Source organism: Castor canadensis, chromosome 6 (genome assembly GCF_047511655.1).
Source record: "Castor canadensis chromosome 6, mCasCan1.hap1v2, whole genome shotgun sequence".
In the NCBI taxonomy this organism is placed as follows: Eukaryota; Metazoa; Chordata; class Mammalia; order Rodentia; family Castoridae; genus Castor; species Castor canadensis.
In genome coordinates, this window is record NC_133391.1 from 67,494,802 (window position 1) to 67,520,806 (window position 26,005).

The 26,005-nt window shown below is 37.6% G+C and overlaps 1 protein-coding gene across 1 annotated transcript in view; it reads left to right on the forward strand.

The window, feature by feature from the left end:
* Positions 1 to 996: 996 nt before the first annotated feature.
* The window catches only part of Chsy3 (chondroitin sulfate synthase 3), a 258,247-nt gene continuing 233,238 nt past the window's right edge, over positions 997 to 26,005 (forward strand). Inside the window, exons 1-2 of the mRNA XM_020151115.2 lie at positions 997 to 2,156; positions 4,553 to 4,836. Coding sequence (XP_020006704.2) covers positions 1,346 to 2,156; positions 4,553 to 4,836 — 1,095 coding nt within the window. The 5' untranslated portion in view covers positions 997 to 1,345. The remainder of the gene's footprint in view (positions 2,157 to 4,552; positions 4,837 to 26,005) is intronic.

Consider the following 26,005-nt stretch of genomic DNA (forward strand, 5'->3'; position numbering starts at 1 on the left):
GATTTGTTAATATGGATTTCCAGGATACTGGCCCTATGAATTTCTTCACCTTTTGCCATCATTTGCCTGTCCTACAAAGTCAGCCTGAAAATGGTTCATGGTTCTTTCTTCTAGACAAGAGACCACCTGGCGAGCTCAAGAGGCAACCCTACATTTCCCAAGTCCACAGGTAAGAACACACTTGGGATTGAACCACTAACTCACTTTCATCTCCCCCCAGTCTTTCAGAAAAGATATCTGCAATCTCAGCCTGATTTTCTTAGAAGAGACACAAAGTTGATGCTTCTGTGAACGGTGGGGAGGGGTTCGGTGAAAGATGCAGCTATGGCCAGGGGAGTTAGGCTGGGACAGATGGTAGGCTTCCTGAGTAGTGAGTGGCACAAGGAGTGAAGTGAGACAGGGCGGCGCAGTGGCACGGGTAAGTGCAACCCCAAAGAGACAAAGTGGCCCACGAGTGGACCGGGGTGGGGCAGAGGGGCAAGGGTCACCTCAGGATGTAGTGGGCTGTGGGCCAGGGCAGACGAGCCGGAGAACATGAACGCGTTTGCTGGGGGTTCAGGGACCCGAGCGCTGCCGATGTGGTCAGCGGAGCTGCCGCGCAGGGCGGAGGGCAGTGGAGCCCCCGGACGCGGGTGTCGGAAGGCCGGCGGAGGGGAGGGGCGGGCCGGGCCGGGCCGGGCGGGGAACTGGGACGGTGAGTAGGAGTCGGGAGGAGGGCGGAGGGAGCGGCGGCGCTGGAAGCCGGAGGCGGCCCGACAGGCTCGTTTCCTTCCGGAGAGGAGGCCGACTCTAGACCGAGGCACTGACTGGGGTGTCCAAGGGCGGGGGACGGGGAAATACCGCGGCCCTCGCTTCCCCACCGTTGGCAGCCACGGTGCTTGTGGCTCCTCCTCCTTCGGCCCAGTCCGGAGCCGGACGGCGGGGGGAGCGGGAGGCGTGGAGCTAGGGCGGGGGCTCGGGAAGGAGGGAGGAGGGAGGGACCAGGCGCGCCAGTGACAGGGTGGCAGCCCGGGAGCGGACGCGTTACCGCCGCCGCTGCTCCTCCTCCTCCTGCAGCTCCTCTGGCTGCCGCCGCCACCGCCACCACCGCTGCCACCGGGAGAAGTTTCACTCCTGACCCTCCAGGAGCCCCAGCCCACAGCGGAGCGGGGAGCCTTGCGGGCAGCTGCAGCCCACGGCAGCCTAGGCGCCGGAGCGCTCGGACCCAGAGCCCGCGTCCGCGCCTAGGCGGCGTGTGGCTGCCAGGGCTGGGGGCGCAAAGGCGGAGGAGGGGCGGGTGTGAGCCTGGAGACCCGCGCACAGCTCCGAGGCCGCCCAGCAAGCTCCAGTGCCCGGGGCAGCCGCGATGGCCGTGCGCTCTCGCCGCTCGTGGATGAGCGTGGCATTGGGGCTGATCCTGGGCTTCACCGCCGCGTCCTGGCTCATCGCCCCCCGGGTGGCCGAGCTGAGCGAGCGGAAGAGACGCGGCTCCAGCCTCTGTTCCTATTACGGCCGCTTGGCCGCTGGCCCCCGCGCCGGCGCGCAGCAGCCGCTCCCCCAGCCCCAGTCCTGGCCACGACAGGAGCAGTCGCCGCCCCCCGCTCGCCAGGAGCTCCAGGGGCAGCAGCTGCCCAAGGCGGCGCCCGGAGTTACCAGTTTTCGGAGCAGCCCCTGGCAGCAGCAGCCACCTCCGCTGCAGCAGAGGCGACGAGGACGCGAGTCCGAAGGTGCGACGGGGCTTCCCGGCTTCCCAGCGCCCGAAGGGGAACCTGAGGAGGAGGACGGGGGCGCGGCTGGCCAGCAGCAAGGCGGCCGGCCCGGGAGTAGCCACAACGGCAGCGGGGACGGGGGCGCCACCACCCCAAGCTCCCGACCCCGGGACTTCCTCTACGTGGGTGTGATGACCGCGCAGAAGTACCTGGGCAGCCGCGCGCTGGCGGTGCAGCGGACCTGGGCGCGCTTCATCCCTGGTCGCGTGGAGTTCTTTTCCAGTCAGCAGCCCCCCAACACTGCGCTCGGCCAGCCCCCGCCACCCCTGCCTGTCATCGCGCTGCCGGGGGTGGATGATTCCTATCCTCCACAGAAAAAGTCCTTCATGATGATCAAGTACATGCACGACCACTACCTGGACAAGTATGAGTGGTTCATGCGCGCCGACGACGATGTCTACATCAAAGGTGACCTCCTTACGCCGGCTGTCCCACCTACCCATCTCTCGAGTCCTTTCTTTACCACCAGACCCAGCCCCTGCCCAGTGTCTGCGCTGCTTCGCTGCCAGCACGTGTTATGGGCTCTCGCAGCCCCCGGCCCGCTGTCCCCACCCCTCGCACCCGCCTACCATTCCTAGCCTGCTCCTCCTCTTCTCCTGCAGTCTGGACCCTCCTCTACCTGCCCAGCTTTATTCCCCTTTTCCACGCTTGTGTAGTCCTTTCCGCCCACTGTGTGCCCTTACTCTTTACCCTGTGGGAGAAATGAGGAACGGGACCTTGGGGCTGAACCAAAAACCATTCCTGATGTCCTGGTCTGAAAGCTTCCATGTGGTGGTAGTTTCCCCAGATCAGTCCCGAGGGGCGTGTCTTCAGTAGCAGTGGGCCGTCGCAGGACATTGGCTAGAACAAGTCTGGAGATCCCGTGTCCTTTCTTTATTTCCCTGCTCTTTTGTTTCAATTCATCTAAGGCAGTTTTAGAACTGTTGAGATCTAGGAGTCATCTTCACTGTCCCGGACCTTTGCCTGTGCCTTGTTTTCCCTTTTGTATAACTTGTGGCACATTGGGAGTCTTTGAGCACCCCCAGCGCCCCAACGCTCCGCTCCTTTCAGCCCGCACAGTACAGCACTCAGCGTCCCCTGTTCCCTGCCACACCTCAATAAAACCCGAGGGAATGGGTGGGGAGAAAGGGGAAAGCGCCTTAGCGTTATCCAGATATTCAGACCCTGGGAGGTCCAATCTGTACTAGCACACACGTATTGGGTCCTTTCCAGTACATCTCGGTGGCTGCGGCGATCAGCGGAGACTTAAAGTCCTCCCAGAATCACATACGAGAAACTTTGTAAATTTTAAAGAAGGCGCTGTCCTTCACCCAGAGTGGGTGGCTCTGGCGAGAGAATTTCTAAACTCAGTGGGTTGAAGTTCCTTGGAGCACAGTAGCAAATCTTTCTAGTCAAGACGATCGCTGAGCTGGGGAGGGATGTGAAGGAAGAAACAGGGTTGTACTGAAGAAGGCATCTCTGTGCTTCTCTTCCTAGCTTCGTGGTCAAAGGGGGGCAGCCCTTCCTCAGTTTATGCCTCTCTACTTGCGACCTCATTGCTTTAGCCTGATCATGGGTCCCAGCTTTGGCACTAGCAGTTAATGTGGTGTTAGCAGAGATTTCCTGAGTATAGGCTGGGGGGAGCAAAATCACTGTGTACTGTTTGGAATAAGAAATAATATGATTGAATGCAAAATAAAGAGTATTCTGTTAAGATTGCCATTTCTGAAGCATGCTGTTTGGGATTGATTTAAAGAAAAATACTTCTTTCAGAAGGGTTATTTTGCTTCCTGTTTTATGATTTGTGGTGCTTACCTTTCAGGGGTAACAATCCCCTTATCTTCTGTTTCTCAGTAAAATCACACAGGTTTCCTGATAGAAGGGTCATTTGTTGTAATGCTTTGAGAGATTATTCATCAGAACTTTGAAATGCCATGTTCTTTCTATTTCTAATATGAATAAAATGCATTTTGTATTATGAACCCAGTAAGAGCAAACTGAAATTCCTTGAGATCCAGGGGGCAAGGTTTGAGATGAGATCAAGATAATGCTGCAGATGCCCTGCTCTTCAAAAAATGATAGCGAAGATGCTGAGGAGAAATGTGGAGGATACTCTTCTTGTTCTGATGTATCGATGCGTATAATATCAAATGCTATGGAACTGTATTACCTACAGAATTTTAGTTTTAAATCATTTTTCCTGATGACCTCACCAACAAGTGAAACAAATTACTTATTTTGTTTCTAACTTTTTTTTCTAAAACAATGCCTTCCCAAGTTAAATTTCAAGATAAAATTGACTCAAACACTCATCAGAGCTATAATGGTATACAGTACAATGATACTGTATATACAGTGATATATAATATCACTGAAGTATGGTGAATGATACCTAAGTAAATCAATTACTAGGCAAATAATTATTGGACATCAACAGTCTGACAAAACGATACTAAATGTCAATATTTAATGTTATTTTATGTTTATGGGAACTTTTGTTGCCTGAAAATCTGTACTAATAAACCTGACTTTATTCTTCTTGGCCTTATTTCACCTTTTATTGAAAAAAAGATGATTGTTAGACTTGTTACTATTTTACAGTAACCTTGAACAAGAGTTGACAAGATTTTATTAAGATTTAGTAAATATCTAGAAATTAGTATTTTTAAAGTAATAGAATATTGGCAGAAGTTTTTCTTCTTTTCAACTGTGTTAGACTTATGAGGTATTTAAGAACAATGTTGGAAGTTCTGTCCTCTACTTTGCACATTATAAATGATTATTAAAGGTGCAAAAGGTAGTGATTCTTGCCTTTCTCTTCTCAGGGGATAAGTTAGAAGAGTTTCTTAGATCACTGAATAGCAGCAAGCCTCTCTACCTGGGACAGACTGGCCTGGGGAATATTGAAGAGCTTGGAAAGCTGGGGCTGGAGCCGGGGGAGAACTTCTGCATGGGAGGACCCGGCATGATCTTCAGTAGAGAAGTCCTCAGGAGGATGGTGCCACATATTGGCGAGTGCCTCCGAGAAATGTACACCACTCATGAGGACGTGGAAGTGGGAAGGTGTGTTCGCCGTTTTGGTGGGACTCAGTGTGTCTGGTCTTATGAGGTAAGCCTTGAGCTGTGATGAAAAAGTTCTTGTATTACAGGCACATGCCATTTCAAGTCTGGGACAGTAATTGTTTATTCATTCTTTCTGCGTCTTTATTTGCTTCAGACTGATAGTAGCAGTCTTTAATGTACGCAGGGGGTGATTGCAGGGAAAAGCTTTCTTATTAGATTGAAGACCTGTCTAAGTCTGTGTTATTAGCGTGGACCTTAACGTCAAGTAAAGATATGGTCACATCTCTGCAAGATAGCATTCTCACCCTTTATTTGCTTATTGGTGTTTATTTGCTGTCTCTAAAACAGAACTTATTTTACTCTCATCAGCTGTGGATTTTATCATTAGATACTGTTTCACCGCCTTTTGTTTTTTGGTCAGATATGTAATAACATCACATCTCTGTTTTCAAATGGTTCATACCTGAAGTTTCCTTGGAGGTTTTCAAGTGCATATTTAACACATTTTAAGGGCATAGAAAAAGTTAATGAATAATATAGAATATGATAGATTTAGTTACAACATTTTAACCTCTTTGTTTGATAATTTGTGCATCTAAGAGGCATGGATTGTCAGGGGAAGAAAAGTTCTGAATGTGTTATATAGCTACTTACGATTCTTTCTGGTTCTCTTGACTTTGCTTATGTCCGCTCTTATGGCAATTTCTGTAGAGCAAGCATTATTTAAATGATCTGAGTTAGGAACTGGTATTTTGTTGTGATAATTAGTTTTAAGAAATACTCTGGTTTCTGGTTTTTTTTTCTTTGGAAATTGATTTTGAAATGAAATAAAGTGTTGTTTAAAATAGATTTCCTAAAAAGTAACCTTAATAAAAATGGATTTCACATTTAAATAATGTTATAGTTTTCAGGAGAGTTTGGTTTTCAGGTGTTTGGAATTTAATATTTTAGCTACTCAGTACACATATTGTAAAGTACATTTTAGCTAATTTGCTTGTCTTCAATTTTTTCATGTCACATAGTACAGAAGAAACATTTTTTTGAAACATGCTTCTTATGAGTCATTATACCTCAAAGTTACACTGTTCCATTTATTTTTCTTTCACAAGTATAAAGTCTTTATAGTTGATTTATTCTTTCTTTTTGATGTTTTGTGTTACATTTTAGGGAAATATTTTGTATACTTATTACAGAAAGTAAAACTTATTAATAACTGGCTATTTGAAATATGTATTATACAAACTAAAATGATTACATAGCTAATGCCTTTGAAAGGTAAACTAGTAAGTTTTCTTCTGTAAAACTATCCTGTAGCCTGGCATAGAGGTATGTGCCTATAATTTCAGCATTTGGGAATCTGAGACAGGAGAATTGTGAGTTCAAGTCCAGCCTAGGCTACACAGTGAGACCTTGCCTTATGAAAAACAAAACAACAAGAATAGCAAGACTACCTGTAGAAGAACTTTGACATGAAAGGATTATAGTTTAAAGACAGGCAATTTAGAAAAAGCTCCATAAAAATGATTTCTAATATAAACCATCTGAAAAGCAAAACAAATATTCAGATTAGACATTCCGATTAGATTATTTTGTTTACATGAAAAAAGATATTGTTTTGTAGACATTTACTCTGGGTGATGAGTAAAAACATTCCTCATCTGTAATTAACAATAAAGAGGGAAAATTATTATTTTATTTGATAATTTATTGCCTTGATATCAAATATAAAGTTGTAAAACAAATATTATGTTTAAGTTTCCCTCCTTCCAAGTTTTCACTGAATCTTCTGCAAAGATCTAGTCTTTACCTATCAGTCTATTCATGTTCCAAGAAAGTAAAATATACCCAGTGTCATACCAGCTCAAGAATTGATTTACTATTTTGCTTATAATACAGGCATTTGTTCTAGTTAAAGGGAAGAGAAGTTGTTATAGATATGTACTCCTGGTAGAATATTTTGAATTTTAGGTCCTTTTATTACCTGATTAAAAAAAGAGACTAAGTGTTATATGTTATAACTTAGTGTTAAATATTGAAAATATTGTTTTCACTATATTTTCATTAACTTTTCATAATATGTTTGAGTTTAAACTGACTTTTGTCCATCTTTGACTTCAGAATCTATATAAAGCAAATCACTTCAATATTTTTTCCTATCATTAGGAAAATAACCTTTTTTCTCACTAAAATGTTGAGATTGTAACAGGATTTACCTCACAAATTTCAGACAAGATTAAGTAAAATGGTGAAATCATCTATGCAAAGCCCTTCATATAGTGTTTAGCATGAAGTAAGCTGTTGGAACTAGTTATTGTGATCCTAAAGTTACCGGTCGTGCCCAATGCTATTGGACCATGAACTACATTACACAACATGGATTCATAGATTTTACTTGCTTAATAATTATTGGTAATAATGATTCATCTATTTTGAAAGAGTCAAACTAAGCATCTTTGAAGAATCCCAAGCAGGTCAGTCTGTCTACACAGAGAAAAAAATTACTGTGTAGACTCCACGATTAATTCCCACAACAGTGACCCCTTTAACTAAGTTCACCATGAATTTTCAGTAGGAAGAGAAGTCAGTCAGTTGTATCCCATTCTACAGTCAACTCACGTCGTCAACACCCAGGAGCTTGTCTCTTAAGGCAGCTGAAACCTTCTCTTGATGTACCTGGGGCTTTGAAGCAATGATGTGTAACTTCAGTCCTTCCTTCCTATCAAGTCCTGGTGGTCTGGGCAAATATAACTTGCCAGTTGGCCTATTTCTCTGTCTTCCCCATTTACTTTTCCTCCCCACCCCCTGCTTAAATGATGTAGAAAATAAAGTTCCTGAGATTACTGGACAGTGTGAATTGAGATTTTCCCTTCCCGACAGGCACCCAGTTTTCTAGATGCTAATAATCAACAGGGTTTATAGGTTGATGTAATCACTTCCAGATACCTGAAATTTTATAAGTGAAGATTGCTAATTAGAACATGGTCATGAAAAAGTCATCCTATCCTATTCCCCTGGGAGTGTTAGAATTTTTTTTTTGCACCTTTTGTTGGCTCAGATCACATTTTTGGTTGAACTCTATCTTGACTACTGTTTTTCCAGAGCTGCAATCTGGCCACCTGGGAGTTTGCATAGGGCTCTCTAACATTGCTTGGCACATGGAGTGTTTTAAGGTTTTGTGTTTTTGTTTTTGTTTTTTTTTCTTCCTTCAGCAGAGACAGGCAATCTTCATTTCCCATCATGTCATATTGTACACCAGGCTTGCTTTCCTTGCACAATTATTTTAACTGCTTGGCTTAGGCAAGTATAAAAATTTTGACTTTTTGAGTTTGATAATCATCATGTTGCAAATTTCATGAAAATATTCTGTATAAAATGAAATGATTTTTCCAGCTAAAATAAAATGTATTTTAAATACTTTAATTTATAGAAGAATTAATATATTTTTCAACTATGGCCATTAAATTTTTGTAATATTTAATATAGTTATACTTTATTATAAATATGTTTTTAGTAGATAGCAAGAAAATCCTTAGTGTTAAAAATTGTTTATGCATTTATATTTAGTTTGTGTATTGGCAGAATTGGGAGTTTTGTTTCTTGCTTTTTTGTTTTTAGCAAGATCACTTACATTGAAGCTTTAAAATAATTTTGATTCCAATGGTTGTTCTTGTTCATATGAGTTTTCCATTCTACCTATCAAAGAACTATTTTAAGATTAGTTTGTATTCCTCATTTTAATTATTGCAGTAAAGTGGAGTCAAAGAATATGGATTTCTTTATTTCATTAAGGTAAGTTTTGTTTTTTGTAAATAAACCCCAGAATTCTATGTTGGTAAAGATGTTTTTCTGTGCTTTACAAAACCATTTCCTATAACTTAACATTTTTATTCTACTCTTTAAAGAGTTAATTTTATACCAGAAAGTCTATGGTCAGTCTTAGCCTATTAAAAGCTATAAACATCTTAGTAAATTGCATTATTTGAAGTAAGGATATATTCTGGGAGTGTTTTTTCTGTGTACGGAAATAATATTGAGAGCTTTACCATTAAAAAATTAGACTGTATATAAAAGTTTTTCATAATATAACCATTAAAGTTGATATATTTGTCATTCTTATCGGACTGCTTCATAACCTCCTTAGTGTCTTTCTGTTCCTTATGAATTCTCCTCTTTTCTAAGAATAGTTTTCTTCAGTTATGAGCACAGCTTATACCTCCAACATATATTAATATGTGTGCCTGGGATTTAATTATATAATATGAGAAGTTTCATTGTGGTATTTCCACACATGAATCTAATGGACTTTGATCATTTTCCTTCCATTATACTTTCTTTGTTTCTTCTCTCTCTCTTTTTTTTAATTTGAGTTCAGGTCTTCACACTTGTAGACAGGTGCTCTTCTATTTGAGTCATGCCACTAGCCCCTTTTGATTTAGTTATTTTTTAGATAGGGTCTTGTGTTTTTGCATGGCCAGCAGGACAGCAATCTTCTTTATAGCTTTTTATGTAGTTAAGATTACAGGTGTGTACACCCACACGCAGATTTTTGGGTTTTTTGTTGTTGTTGTTGAGATGTGGACTTTCTAAGTTTTTGCCCATGCTGGCCTCCAACTGATCCTCCTGATCTCTACCACCTGAACAGCTGGGATTACAGGCATGAGCCACCATGCTTATTACTTTTTCTTATCCCCTCCTTCAATCCCCTTTTAATCTTTCTTGCACTTTTAAATGGGTTTCCTTACGACCTTTTCATATATGCTTACCAGAATTTTGATCTAAAATTCAGTCTTTCAAATATCTTTTCTTGATCTGATTCAGTCACAATTTGGTTTTTAACTCTCCTAAAAGCAGTAAGTTTCTTACACCTACTCATTCCACCCCCATCCCACTTGTCAGATGAGATCATCTTGCATTGATTTTATGAAATTTCTTTGCTGCCACAGTTTTTTCTTCATTGTACAAAATAAAGTACATTCTGAGTTGATGGAAAAGCACAATATAGTTTCATGTACTTTGCAGGCTTAGCTAGCTGCTTTTCATTGCTACCTGATGCCTTACCACCTGAATTGTGACAATTTATGCTTTCTAGGAAGATGACACACAACAATTTTTTAAAAGCTGTTAAGTTTAAAAGATGCCTTCAGGCAATTTGAAATATACTCCACAATAAAATAAATGCTCATAATGTCTTCCTCTTGAATAAATAATAAACATTCAGGAAAATATTCTAATTTCCTGAGAAAAAAATTAAGTCACTTTCCTGGGTTCACTTTCACTGTCTTTATTTCCAAATGTTATGTTTTGAGAAACACTTACTTAAACCTCTTTTTTTCCTTAGTGCATTAGTGCTCAAAATGCAAAGAAATATATTGTATCACATAATCATACTGTATTTTGTTTATAGCATATTACTTTTACAGAAGGGTATAATTTTTAATGAAACATTTTGATTAAGAGACTCCATTAAAATTAGAAAAAAATCAGTGACTTAAGTTATGTGAGTCATTATTTAATAGCATTGGACAACTGGAAACTTAGTAAGCTGAAAAACTGCAGGACTGTTATAATTTTGAAAGCTGTCTCCTTCATTATTTACATTCAACAGTATCTATAGTTTTCATTATCCCTTTTAGTTTCACTTATTTTTATTGTAAAGTGATTTATTTTCAGTGTTTCTATAACCTAAAAAGAGATGATTTAAATAAATATATGTTACTAGGAATCATATGCAATAAAATAGAATTGGAAGGTAAAGAAATTAGAGGAAAAGGAAAATGCAGAAAATCATGATAAAAACTGTAAAAATATATGTTGGATTCTTATTTTCTTAACAGCTAAAGAGAGGCCTAAAATATCTTGCTATTAAGACTTAATAAAAATTACCCCCATACAACAGAAAATGGGTCTTAAGAATGTAGCAGATACTATCCTCAGAATCCAATCTATAATAATTAGAATAACATGGTTCACTTGGATATTTCCTATGACTTCCTTCAACATAAACCAGAGCTACAATGCAGATGGGCAATTCTGCACATGGAATTCAGCTTAAAGACAACAAAATTATGATCAAGTGCACTATTGTTTGATTTTATTTTAAAATTTAGGATATTCTTCAGAGAACCCTCTGTAGCTATTATGTCTCAATAAAATGTTTTATGTTAGGCTGGCCAAAAGGAAGCTTGAGACATGCATTTTCTCTGATGAAAAACCAAAGTGCAGCTATTGTGTTTTTTGGTTAAGGGAAGATGTAATCCAGAGGAAGGTAGAGACCCCAAGTACACATGCAGGAATCCTGCCAACTCAGGACAGAATGGCCATCCCATCTAGGAGCATAGAGAGGTCCAAAGAAACTCTAAATTTAGAGTTAGAAATGTAGTTACCTTGCTACTGTGCTGATTATCAGAAATGCCTGTTTTCATAAATAATAATTTATGTTTAAGATACATTTTGTATGTACAAATTAAAATGTGAAAAAGATAAATATTTTAAATGAAATCTACGTTTTAATAACAATGTCCCATAAAAAAATAAACTTTATATAAAATGATATTTAAGTATCTCTCATAAAATATGAGAAAATATAGTGTTAAAGTATATTTAAAATGTTCTGCCTTAAAAGTCAGTCATCTTATATAGCCAACTGATTTCATTTACTCAAATATGTTTATAGATCTCTTTCTATGAGCAGTGAACAATGTATATGCCTTTCTTGTCTTCATGGAGTTCAGGACTGATATAGAGTTGTGTTCCCATTTCACACATCTTTCTAAATTATTATTTTTTCCCTTCTACATCATGAAGCTCCAGTTGGGATCAACAGTGGTGCCTGTCTCAGAACAAGAATCAAATTATTATTTCAGTTTTCTTAAGTTAACTGCTTCTTCCTGTTTGTATTATTATCCCCTGAAGAGGAGATAAAGATAGTTTTAGTAATTTTGCTATATCATATGAATGTATGTTGTTTTATATTACAAATCAGTAGGATTTTGTTTTTTAATTAACTTCAGAGCTAAGTTATATGGCTTCCAATCTCAGTTTTGCCTTTCATTAGCTGTAGGGCCCCGAACAATTACTTTACCTCTTTGTGTCTTAGTGCTCTCATCCATTGAATAGTATTATAAGTACTTTAGAGAATTGTTGCAAAGACTAAATTAATCAATGTGTACAGATGTGTTTTAGAGTACTGTCTACTAGTGTTAAGCATTTTAAAACTCTTTTAACTATTTTTACAGAAGCACAATGGCATGAAATAGTGCCAACTTTACGGAGTAATTGCGAGGAATAAAATTGTCATTAGATTAAAAGCTGTTAGAATACTGCTCAGTACATAATAACTATTGCTAATTTTTTTCCAGATTGCAGTGTTCGTGATCTTTCCCATCATGGGAATGGGATGCTAGTGATTGGAAAGGGTTTAATTATGATTTGTCTTTGTGAGACATGCCTTGCTGTGATAGAGAAGGTGTTGATTCAGTGGTTCTTTGTCCTGACTGCACAATGGAGTCCCCTGGGGGAACTTTGAAAAAATTCTGATGATGGACACAATTACTGTCCATTATGACAGCATCTCTTATAGGTGGTGCCTGCAGCATGGATATTGTGAAAAACTCTCTAGGTGACTCTAATATGCCCGTGGGTAATAAATCTCTGCACAAATTTTAAATAAATTTCCATATTTAATTTCCTATTTTTAAGTTACTTTTTAATTTCTTTGTTTTCCTTTTGGGGAGTCATAGAAGAATAATTAGCACTTCAACATTTCTGTTGTTGCCTGTCACTGATCTGTTTCAGCTAGTCATTGGAGTTTAAGACAATGAACAAAGCCATGGCTCACAGATGCATGCTTTCTCAGAGTCTAACTTTTATGTTTCATATTGCTCCATCTTTAAAAAATTTGAGGTAAATTTTAGAACATTTTAAAAAAAATGTGTTTTGCCTATGTAAAACTTAAGACATTATAAATGTTTTCATGGATTGCATCTGAGTCAATGTATAGAATTAGAGTTCTGAGGTAGAATGTTTTCATTGCTCTAATATTAACCTGCTGAATTGAAGCTCTAAAGGAAAAAGGAACCACAGTGATTTGGCAGAAGTGATAACTTTATATATTAAAAAATAAACTTAGATGGGTAGTTTGATTTCATCTACTCATTGTCAACAAATTGTCCCATGCCCACCATAGTAACTGGCTATAATGGGGAAAATAATAGGACTCATACAGGGAAAATCTGGAAAATGCAGTGCTTCCTTTACACTTGAGGTGATGTACAGGGACTTTACCCGATGAGTGGGGATTCATGGGCAGCCAGAAGTGGAAATAGCATGATAGAGCATAGTATATTTGGTTTCAGCATATCTGGAAGCAGAACAAATGAGGATCAGAAGCTGGAAGTAGAATCCAATTATGAGAGAATTTGTATATTATGTTCGAAGGTTTAAATTATAGGCTGTAGATCATTGAGTGATTCTTAGAATTTCCTGGAGTGATATAATTAGTTTAGAGAGGAGTCCAGGAATAAGGTTGCTAGAAATCTTTCTTTTGATTCTAATGAGCAGTCAAGGTAGAAAATCAGATGTGTAGATAATGGAGAGCTTTGAACAGTTCTTGTATAGGTGGGCACTTTGTCACATTCTTCTCAAAGGCTATAGTAAAGAAGGATGCATTGGAGGCTCTTGTGCTTAGAGATGGTGACTCATGGCAGTTAGCCATTGTCCCAGACAAAGTGAGAGGTGAATCTTAGTCTATGAGAAATGGAAGTGAGGAGATGAGTTTAAGAATTAGAGAGGAGAGAGAATTGACAGAACTAGTGATAGGAGTGGAATGGGGGAAAATTTAAAGTGGCAAAGTAGGTTTTGGGTTTAATGATAATAATATTGCTAGAGATAGGATACATGAGAAGAGCAAGTTTGAGTGATTGGGTTATTGCAGGAATTGGTGGAGGAAAAGAAGAAATTCTACTTTGGGTACATTGAGTTTCATTCATTATTCATTCATTCAGCAAACACTTATGACCATCTAAAACTCTGGGCAGTCTTCCAGATTCTTGAGTTTCAGCCATAAAAAACAGTGTTTGTCTTATTTTCTAGAAGAAGAAAGAAAATAAGTAACCATGGAAGGGCTTAGGAATGCACAGGGTGTGTATGCAGTTTTAAATAGGGTGGTAAGGTAATAAGATGATGTTTGAGCCATGTAACCTGTCTGAGAGAGACAGTTTCTGTCAAGAAACGGTAAGTAGATAAATCCATAGGGAAATACATTTGGCAGGTCAAGAACTACTATAGGCAAGGGAAGCTAAGAGACTGAAAAGAACTGAAAATGTGAGACCATAGAGGGAAAAGGATGGGACATAGGAGCAGATATCATGTATGGCTTCTTTATAAGAATTTTTAAGTAGAAAAGTAAGGTCTACATTGTTTGAACAACTTTTTTGGATGAGGCAGGTGGGAGTACCAATTTGTTGTGAGTATTACCATAGTAAATAAATTCGTTTGCTTTAAGCAAACTTCACTCAACTCATAGGTAAAGCAATGGTAATTACTTTACTTAAAAAACCCCAGCTGTGGGTACAGTGGTCCATGCCTGTAGTTACAGCTATTCAACTGTGATTACATATATGTAATCACATATATGTAATACATATATGTAATCACAGTTTCTCTTGAATGGCAGACAATTTTGTATATCTGGTATTTCTCCCCACTTCAGTGTTTGTAACAAAAAGTAGCATATTATACACTGCTGTTCTGAATGCTGTGTCTTTCAGTTAAGAGTATTTCCAGGCATTTGCTAGGGTTGAATATGGAGTGTCCCTTTCAAAGGCTCATGCGTTGAAAGATTAGTCCCCAGTTGGTGGTGCTATTGAGAGCTGATTGAATCACAAAGGACTAATCCATTGATGAGTTCCAGGCTGAATGGCCTATTAAGAAGTAGGGCTGGGTGAGAAGAACTAGGCCACTGAGGGTGAGCCTTTGAAGGGCATTGCTTGTTCCTGACCCCTTCCTCTCCCTCTCTCTACTTCCTCACTGCCATTATGTGAGCAGCCTCCTTGGCCACATGGTCCTGTCACCATGAAACTCTACCTCATATTGGAACCACTGGGCATAAACTTTGAAACCATATCCAAACCTTTGCTCCTTTCTGACTGTTTCCTCAGGTGTTTGTCATAGTGACAGAAATTTTGACTGATACAGTGATTCTTGTGTCAGTATCAAATACCATCCTCACACTTATTTGTTTCCACTGCCTAGCATGTCACAATAACTGAATTATTATTTTAAGAGAGATACATGCATTTCTGGGGAGAAAATATTAAAATGGACTCACACAACATCCTCAAGTCAGTGTGCAAATTCCAAAAAAGCAGTTGACTCCCCAAATCATTAGTCTTCTTTTAGATGTCTCAATTAGACACTGTGTAATGTGGTGGTACAGGTGAATGCTGTTTCCTTATGGAATTTATAGTCTAATGGAGGGAGCTATTAAATAAATAAATAAATAAGGAAATATAGATATATCTTCTTTTGTGAAACTTGGATTTTGGATTTATGAACACATAGTTCTGTCTATGTCTTAATTGAGTGTAGGTGCTTCTATAAAATAAATTTAGAGCAGGTTTATTGTAGATAAATTATACAGTCTACAATTCCATCATCCTTGCTTTCCTACTCATATACTTGCTTATATTAAGATTCATGTGATTCTTTTGTGGTTGTTTAAAATTCTGTATTTCTCATAATTGACCTTCATCTTGTCTTTGTTTCCTTTTTTATTAAGTAATCTTAAAGAAATATGAAGTTGAGGTAAATTAAATTTCAGTGAGAATGTCTTCTGACCTTGCAAAGTCAAGAGAAAGATAAACAACTTTTGTTAGTCTGTGTTTGTTATTCTGACAAAAGATTTTACAGGAGTGTTTGTGGGTTCTACTTTCTCTAGTTATAAGCATGAAAAGGATGATTACTTCTTCTAATATACATCTTTGTTACCATAATATTTATATATTCAGTCTAGTAAATTTGCATGAGAATTGTTTTATTTATAACTGGTTAATTGCAAAAGTAACTTCAAATCCATTAAAATTGATTTGTTGTCTCAGTTGAAGAATATTTAATGCTATACCATAAAACATTTTTTGAACAGAGGCAGTTTAGAGTGATGGTTTATTAATTAAAATACATAATCATAATTGCAAAATATTTACGATACATCTGTTATAAAATAAAATTACTTGAAGCAAACTATAATTGTATATATTTGTTGAGTCCTTATAAAGCCCTGATTTTTGTGAATTTTAAGAGTATGTCTTTATGTTAACTAAGCTGTAATTTTTTAATCTTATCTAAATTTTTATTTTCTGGCCTTTGTTCTCTTAATATTTCTTGGTCTTTTAGTGCTTATAAAGTTCAATGCTATTATCAGATTTTAATTTGCTTCAGTATGTTTTTGAAATACTTCCTTGGTTGTCAAATGCAGCTACACTTGCCCTAATATTTGTCACACATCATAAACCTTACTTACACTTTTCTTATAAAAATTTTGACATTTTTAACAAATGGTCACATGAACTAGGCTTTGTGTTCAAGAAGCTGTGTCCATAGATCCAAGATTGCCTACTGAATTATCCCAGGCTTGTAAGACTTAAATCTCATTTGAATTAAACCAAAGTTCCATTTCATTGAATGCATCATTTGGAGAATTGCTTGAAACAGTTGATAATGAGTGAAACTGATTTTATCAAATTTGGCAGATTGCTGTAAAATGTGTTGGAATAATTGAAAAAAGATGTGTTTCATCATCTTCCAAGTTCTATTGTGCAGCAGTAACTATTAGTTTCTTTGTATAAGATTACAAGTAATGATACTGACAATTCCTGATTGTATAAAACATTTGTGTTTTTATTTTTTAAAAAGAACACCTGCTTTTATTGTATTCTTTGCTCAAAAGAAGATGTGCGATAAAAAAATCAGTAAAGTTTTGGAATAGTGAATCCCTGTTTTGGTTTTCCATTTCACTATACTAGTGTTAAATTTAAGTATATGTTGTGGACACAAGTTTATGAGATACCTATTTTACCCCCAGCTCCCACAACTCCTAAGCAAAATGAATCAAGCATAATGCTAGTGCTACATGATTTTTATTAGCCAACTTATGTAATTTATTCAGTCATAGATTTTACATTATTAGAAAATTATGGAAAATGTTTTTGTTAGCTCAAGTGTGTCCTATTTTTTCTCGTAGAATATAATTAACATCAGATTGATCTAGATCTGAGATTAAAGAGATTTTCTTTGATCTTAAAAATTAGAGTGTTTATTGGTATCATATTGTAGATATTCTTAATTAGCTTTGTTTCTTTCAAATGCTACAATCACTATGGGAGTAAATTTTTTTCTGCATCATTTTAATGCTTTAAGGGTTAGGTAACTTGTATAGGGAGTAGAAGTTTGAACAAGGACTTACTATTGCATAAAAAGCAATATAGATAACCTGACCTAATGCTGGTCTGTAGCTCAGTGTGAGTCTATAAAGTTCTATTCACTTTCATTTTAGAATTAAAACCATGCTAGGAAATTTCTGAAATGTCATATATTTTATGATGAGCAATAATGTAAGCTTTTGAACATTTCTAAGTATATGAAACAATAATGTGAAATATTATAGCTACTGGGAATTCATTATGTACCAGGCTCTGTACTGGGTGTTCTACATTGGGTTGTTTTCTGAGTTGTAAGGGTATTAAGTGAGATGAGATTTCCTTTGCCCTAATCTACAAATGAGAGAACAGCTATTAAGTACTTTAGTTAATTTACCCAAGATCACACACGTCAAGAATTGTTAGGGTCTTGCTTTAATTTGATTCCAAAGGCCAAATACTTCTCAAGATGCTACATTGACTTTCTGCCTATGAATTCAAAGAACGGCATATCTTTTTTATTTTAAAACTGTGATGTCATATTGGAATAGACAAGTTCAAGTATATACAATATGAGGAAATTGGAAAGAAAAGAGGTAGGTGACAAAGATCAGATAGTAAAGACCCTGAAGGTAGGACTCTTGGCATCAATTTCACCACTAGACATGTTTACCTGTTGGAGATAAAAAAATGCTCTGTCTTTTCAAGATAAATGTGTGAGATGTGGAAAGAGACCAAAATTGTTACTGTCTTTCTAGCCCTTAGTGTGTTTATAGGAAAAATATATAAGAATAAAATTTTCATTTTCAATAGAAAGAGAAAATTGTGTTTTATTGTATCTCAGGACAAGAATAAAAATGTACACTGTCAGTTTTATTTAAAATAATTCTCTTTCAGCTATACTATTTAGGAGCAATGTGCACACGGGCATACGTATCACACTACAGTTTCTCTTATTGGGATATATTTTGAAAAATCATCATTTTATCTGAAAAATCTATCCCCTTTTCTGGTAATTAGTTTATATTACAATGAAGAGTTCTCATTTACTGCTAAGGAATATGTACACATTGAGGGAAATTCTCAGAACTAAATAGTAAAAAAGCTACAACTTTATAGAAAACCTTATTGTTTCAGGTATTTAAAAAGGCTTTTTCTTTTTTTTTTTTTTTTCATTTTTCTTTTATTATTCATATGTGCATACAAGGCTTGGTTCATTTCTTCCCCCTGCCCCCACCCCCTCCCTTACCACCCACTCCACCCCCTCCCGCTCCCCCCCCAATACCCAGCAGAAACTATTTTGCCCTTATCTCTAATTTTGTTGTAGAGAGAGTATAAGCAATAATAGGAAGGAACAAGGGGTTTTGCTGGTTGAGATAAGGATAGCTATACAGGGCATTGACTCACATTAATTTCCTGTGCATGTGTGTTACCTTCTAGGTTAATTCTTTTTGATCTAACCTTTTCTCTAGTTCCTGTTCCCCTTTTCCTATTGGCCTCAGTTGCTTTAAGGTATCTGCTTTAGTTTCTCTTTCAAAATGCTTTGTTTCTAAGAATGCCTTTTGTTCCTAAGAACGAGTTTCACTGCTAAAAAATCCTTGTGAGAACCCCTAAAGATAAATGGGATTATTACCATCTTTATTACAATTATTACAGCAAGAGAGTTTGTGAAGAATGCCTGCCATATGCGTAGCTATTTATAGAATATGAAAACAAAGTTGGTACTCCAGATAACCCCTTTAGAAAGTACACCCATTTCTGGAGTTTGAAGAAAAATGGAATCATACAGTAGAAATCTGAGGACATTATACCATATCTAAATGAGCGTATGAAAATACTTACCAAATATAAGATACCATACGTTGCTCTAAGCACAGAACCTCTTTACATGAAGAGTGTAGCTAGGGAACTGATCCATAAATAAGAACATGAGTTACATAGAAGCAAACAGGATCGCTAAATCATGCATAGAAAAGCACCATTTTAAAAGGGGGCCGTCACTGAGTATTATCATGTTTGGCAGGAAGGTTTCATGGGTAAGTTGACAAAGCAAGAAGAATGAATGAGAGAAGATTGATGTATGTTATGCCCACACCAGCAGTGAGGCCAGCCTCCCCCAAATCAAAGCCATAGAGAGTGAATAACAGCACCAAAGTGGGATAGCAGAAATTCTACCCACATAGTGACTGTGCTGAGTTGAACTGTGGCAGAAGACAGTGAAAATACTACTGCAGAGATGACAGCCACAGTAGGACAATGAAAAGTAAGAATGACAATCCTCTCCTACCACAGGGATAGAACATCTATTCAAGTCTCAAGTGAAGTGAGGTGTTTGCCTTCTGACTAATAATTCCAACAACCAAGCCACTAGGTTAATTTAAACTGCTTTTGGTAATGGCTTAATCAGAATTTTTGGCCAATGTGCTTCAGTCTTTCCAACCCAGTTGATTTTCAATGCCCTCTGTCTCATTCTTCATTTTGTTACAACCTGCCTGTAGCAACATTTATAGGCTCATTTGTAATACTAGCAGACAATTTTTGTTACTTTGAATAATCTACTGAAAACAATTCTTATTTAGTACATCTTTGTAAATAATTTAAAAAATATATATATTTTGGAATATATACCTAGCTTACAAATATGACTATGCTCTTATTGAAAGTGTCATCCTATAACCATTTGTACTTATGGGCAGACTCACTTTCCTATCCTATTTTGTGGGCCTCAATTTGAAAGGGTGATTTCTTGTGTCATAGTTTTAAATGAAAGCTTTCTAAAAGATCCCACTCATGGATTGCTGTTGTAATTTTAATTAAGGAATTTATTAATGTTTGATGAATTATAACTGAGCTTTTAATAATTGCATTTTTAAAAATTATTTTTATTAACTTTTCCTATAAGGAAACAAATATTTACCAGCTAAATGCTATAGATATTTGATTTATAAATATTTGAATAGATGTTTATAAAACCTTTACATAGGATAATATATCTTTTAAGAATGTATTTGACTAAGGTTGGGTAGAGGCTCAAGTGGTATAGTGCCTGCCTAGCAAATGCAAGGCTGAAAGAAAACAGACAACTGGGAGGCAGTGACTTTCATTGTTCAGTTTTCCAGATGTGTAGGTGAGTAGGCTACAACGAAGTGATGCTAACACGAGCCATCATGGTCTAGTGCTTTTATTATCTTTTAACTCTGCCTAGACTTCTAGTATTGGCATCTGTCCTCATGTTTTTAGATTTCAGACACTTTTAAGTATCTAATTCTACTTTCAGATAGGAAGGGGAAAGACTTTCTTCTAGCATGAAGTCATGAATATTAGTCCTCCTATGGACTTCTCTCTCTCTCTGTATCCTGGTCAGAATTATCCTGGCTGATTATAATCAGCCACCCAGAGCTGTAGGAGTGGCAAATTGAGAACTTACATTCCAGTTTCATAGCAGAAGAATGGAAAGGAGAAGCAACTTGGGAATAGGTGTTGACAAAACCAATGATTGTATTAGTCAGGGTTCTCTATAGAAAAAGAGCCAATAGGATATATGTTTAAAAAAAAAAACCTCATCCATGTATATACATATACAGCCATGCACAATTTAAAAATGAGGTTACATTGTGTGGAATTTGTCATTAGATGATTTCATCATTGTGCAAGTATCATAAAGTCTACTTATCCAAACATGAGACTAAATAAAACAGAAGAGAAAATGATGCAATCAAGAGAAGCATAAGATGTATGAGGTTGCTGCAGGTATAACAAGACATACTGTTTTTTAATAAACGTATTTCCATAAGTAGAAGGCATACACTCTAAAATGATAAGAAGTAGATTACAGTAAGTACATAAACTAGAACACAGTAGCCAATTACCAACATCAGGCATTATGCACTGTACATAGTCATGTGACTGACAGTGAAGGTTTATTTACACCAGCATCACTATAGACACCTGAGTGATGTGTTATGCTATGACATTACTGGTATCACTGGGGGATAGGGATTTTTCAGAAATTATAGTTAACATATTTCAATTGTGTAAATTAGTGGGTTTCACTGTGACATTTACAAACATGCAGATGTCATGTCCATCTTCCCTTCTGTCCTCTCCCTTTCCTCTTCCCCACCCCTTTCTTGATAGTTCAAATCTTCTATTTTCATGTCATCTTTTAAGTTTCCATATATGAAAAAAGACGTGAAATTTGTTTTTGTGTCTGATTTATTTCACTTAACAATATGTCCTCCTCCAGTTATATCTATTTTTCTGCAAATGGTGTGATTTCATTCTTCTTTATAGCTTACTAAGATTCCATTGTGTATATATACCATTTTCTTTATTCATTAATCTATTGATGAGTGTAAAGTCTGATCTTGGCTATGATAACTAGTGCTACAATAAACATGGTCATGCATGTATCTCTTTTTTAATACTGACTTTATTTCCTTTGGATATATAGCCAGGAGTGGTATAAATACAGAATCATATGATACATCTATTTTGAATTTTTAGAGGAATGTCCTATTTTCCAAAGTGGCAATACTAAGGTACTTTATAATTTTGGGGCCACCTATGTGTATATTCCTGACTATATATACATATGTATCTCATAAATATGCACATATGCCTATATATATATGTGTATGTATGTATATGTATGTATATATATATGTATGTATGTATGTATAATGCACACACACATATATATTTGAATGAGAGCAGGAGAGCATGAGAATGAGAGAGAGCAAGAGAGGAAAGAGAGAGAGTTTTAAAAAGGAATTGGTTCACATTATGGTGGAAGCAGGAAGTGTAACAGCTGGACAGACTTGCAGATTGTAGTAGGAGTAAGTTTGTGGTTCAAGTCTTGAAGGCAGTCTGGAGGCAGAATTCCTTCCTCTTCAGAAAAACCTCATTCTTTCTGCTTAAATTCTTCAACTAATGGAATGAGACCCCACATAAAATGGAATGTAATTCTGCTTTATGTAAACCCTTTTGATTTAAATGTTAACCACATCTGAAAAATTCCCCCATAATAACTAGACTGGTGTTTTACCAGACAACTGGGTACTATAACATAATCAACTTGACAAATAAAATTAAGAACCATACCCACTGTATGTACTAAGGTTGAGTAAAAAACAATGGCTTAGAACTTTTGTGTTACTCAGGTCCATATCAGTTTCTTTTGGTTGACATCCTTCTGACTCATCTAGTAGTATATGTATATTAAAGTGGAGGAATGCCTTTATGTATCTCAGAAAATTCTCATGTTAACTCTGAATTGGTGTTAAAATAGTAACAAATATAAATTTTAAAAGAGAAATTCTTTTAAAAAAGGTGTATTGAGATTTCTTCAGATCTTAATTGGCTTGAAGTTAGTAAATAACTTATAACATTTTAAACAATAAGATTATTTTACACAAATGACCCAGAGTACTAATAGTTTCCCAACCTTTTCTATCAGATTGAGACAGTTGCATAAGATAATATATCTAAAAAGTGCCTTATGGAGCAGACAGTAATGAAAATTCCATGAAGGAGCACTAGAATGTACACATAAATGTCTCACAATAACCTCTGCTGTGATTGGAAGGTGGCACCCACTGATGGTCAGAGCTGGATGCAGACTCAGAAATGATCTGGTCCAAGCTGTGATTACTTCAGTGGTCTCAGAGGAACATCCATCACCCATCCTATAACTGTGTGGTTCTATGAAAAGAACCATTTCCTGGCAGAATGAGAAATGTTTTGAAATTAGCAATGTGGGAAGCATAAATAGGAGGATTGTGGTCAAAGCCAGCCTGGGCATAAAGCAAGTCCATATCTCAAAAAAGAAGCAAAGCAAAAAGGCTGGGGCAGTGTCTCAAACGGCAGAGCACTGACTAGCAAGTGTAAAGCCCCAGGTTTAAATCCCAGTACTGCCAAAAAAAGAGAATGTAATAAAAATACAACATAAATTATCTCCATTCACTATATAACACAATATCGTTAGAACATGAAAGCAGTATCTGCACTCTGTTATTCTTGATAAAATTATATTTATATATAGACCCACACATATATATGCATATAATACAATGGATGCTGTGTTTACTGAAATTTGAAGTTCTTTTTTGATGTGGGGAGAGAGAGAATGTGAATTTATTGTCAATGATAGGCACATAGCAAATACAGAGCTCACCTGAATGTGAAGGGTAGGCACTATCTAGTGTTAAGCGGTGGAGACTTCTTTGGTCACAACAGCCATTTGCAAGATAACTATAGTAGCAGGTTGGAATATTCTGAAGGAGTAACTCTGGGATTGAGAAGGGGAGTAGGACCTTTATGCTTGTCAACCAGGATAGGTGGTTTATTTGTATTGGAGTGTGAAAGAGAAGACCTAGTATTCATCCTGGAGAGAACTGATGACTGAACATAACTTAGATGTACTTGATTTGAAGTTAGCACTTCAAAATGTAGAAATCGTTACTCAGCCTCATATTGAATGAGTCCTACTAAGAGTTGGGTTTAAAAAGGAAGGCAAGATGAACTAATATGGTAACCTTAAAACAACAGAGGTCAATATGGAAAGGTGACCGGGAAGTAGTGAAGAGGTCTGGTAGAGATGAACCAATGTGGATTGTAATACACATGTGCGTGGAAGCAATGCTAAGAATCTTTCTGTATAGCTATCTTTGTCTCAAACTAGCAAAAACACTATTATTGCTATGTCTTCTCTTCAACAAAATTGGAGAAGAGGGTAGAACAGGTTTTGCCTGGAAGTGGGGGTGGGAGGAGAAGGAGGGAGTGGGAGATGGGGGGAGAAATGACCCAAACAATGTATGCACATATTAATAAATGAATAAAAAAGGAAAAGAAAATGTTAGTTAAATACAAGGATAACAAACATTCAATTCTGAAATTCCCATCAGGTTTAATTCATTGTCATTATGAGCAATTCCTTTTAATAGATCAGTTTTATATTTCCACCCAAAGCAAAAAAAAAAAAAAGGAAAGGAAGACAAACTTCTAAAAAGAGCTATTCTTATTGCTAGGCTGAAAAGTGCATCTCTCCTGAAGATAAACAAAACTCTGTTGGCTATGACATATTCTCTCTTGTACAGTTATCTCTTTTTCTTACTGGAGGAACATTTTAATTTACATATTTCTGAGGTAAACTTTCTTCAAGGCTTGAGCAGTCCCTTTAATTTTTAAATAACTGCTTTCAGATCACAAACATAAAAAAGGTTACTTAATTATCTTTTTTCCTGGTAGTCATACATGAAATATGAAATAAGATCAAAGACTTTTTTTTTTTAATTTTGGCAATCTGTATTTTTGTTCTCTGTCCCTAAATTGGACTCACTCTGGAGCCATACCTTAGAACATTCATTTTCTTGTGGCAAAAAAAGAAGGACAGGCATCACTCTTGTGACTGCCATGTTAGTCATTTGATAAAAATGTTGGTTCGTTGCGTCTATCATGTAGACAAAATACTCATTTGGCACAGTTTGCATTTTTAGGGATCATTCATCCACAAGAGTAACACATAGCTCCATAAAGGAAATTATTCATAAATGCTTGAATAAAAAAGGAAGTGGAAATGGAAAAGAAAACCCAAAATTGTTTCAATTAGAAATGAAATGGGTAGATTCTTTCAATTAATTTATCTTGTAGCAATTTTGATTCAATCACATGGGAATGCTGCCTTTTTTTTTTCTTTTATTATTCATATGTGCATACAAGGCTTGGGTCATTTCTCCCCCCTGCCCCCACCCCCTCCCTTACCACCCACTCTGCCCCCTCCCTCTCACCCCCACCCCCTCAATACCCAGCAGAAACTATTTTGCCCTTATTTCTAATTTTGTTGAAGAGAGAGTATAAGCCATAATAGGAAGGAACAAGGGTTTTTGCTGGTTGAGATAAGGATAGCTATACAGGGCATTGACTCACATTGATTTCCTGTGCGTGGGTGTTACCTTCTAGGTTAATTCTTTTTGATCTCACCTTTTCTCTAGTTCTTGGTCCCCTTTTCCTATTGGCCTCAGTTGCTTTAAGGTATCTGCTTTATTTTCTCTGCGTTAAGGGCAACAAATGCTAGCTAATTTTTTAGGTGTCTTACCTATCCTCACCCCTCCCTTGTGTGCTCTTGCTTTTATCATGTGCTCAAAATCCAATCCCATTGTTGTGTTTGCCCTTGATCTAATGTCCACATATGAGGGAGAACATACAGTTTTTGGTCTTTTGGGCCAGGCTAACCTCACTCAGAATGATGTTCTCCAATTCCATCCATTTACCAGGAATACTGCCTTTTAAAATAAGTGTTACAACACAACATTTACAGCTCTCCAACTCTAAGCTGAAGCCGCCACATGTCAGGTGTTAACATGAATAGCTCATAAATCACTGACCATTGTTTAGACAGTTTTCATCTGCAGTGTTAGTTCAGGAAAGTGGCCTGCTCAATGGCTTTTAAAACAAATTACTGCAGAGGAATTTTTGACTAGATAGATCTAGGAGTTAGGCTGGAACAATCTCTGACTTGTTTAGAAGACAAAGTTTAGTTAAAAAAAAAAAACTGGGGGTTTAAAACAACAGGATTTCTTTCCTCAGATAGCAGCTCATACTTATAATCCAAGTGACTCAGGAGGCAGAGAGCAGGAGGGTCACAGTTGGAAGCCAGCCCCAGGCAAATAGATCCTGAGACCCTATCTTGAAAATACCCTACACAAAAAAAGGCTGGCAGAATCCCTCAAGTGTGAGGCCCCGAATTCAAAACCATAGTACTAACCAAAAAAATAAATAAAATAGGATTTCAGAGTTGAAGCA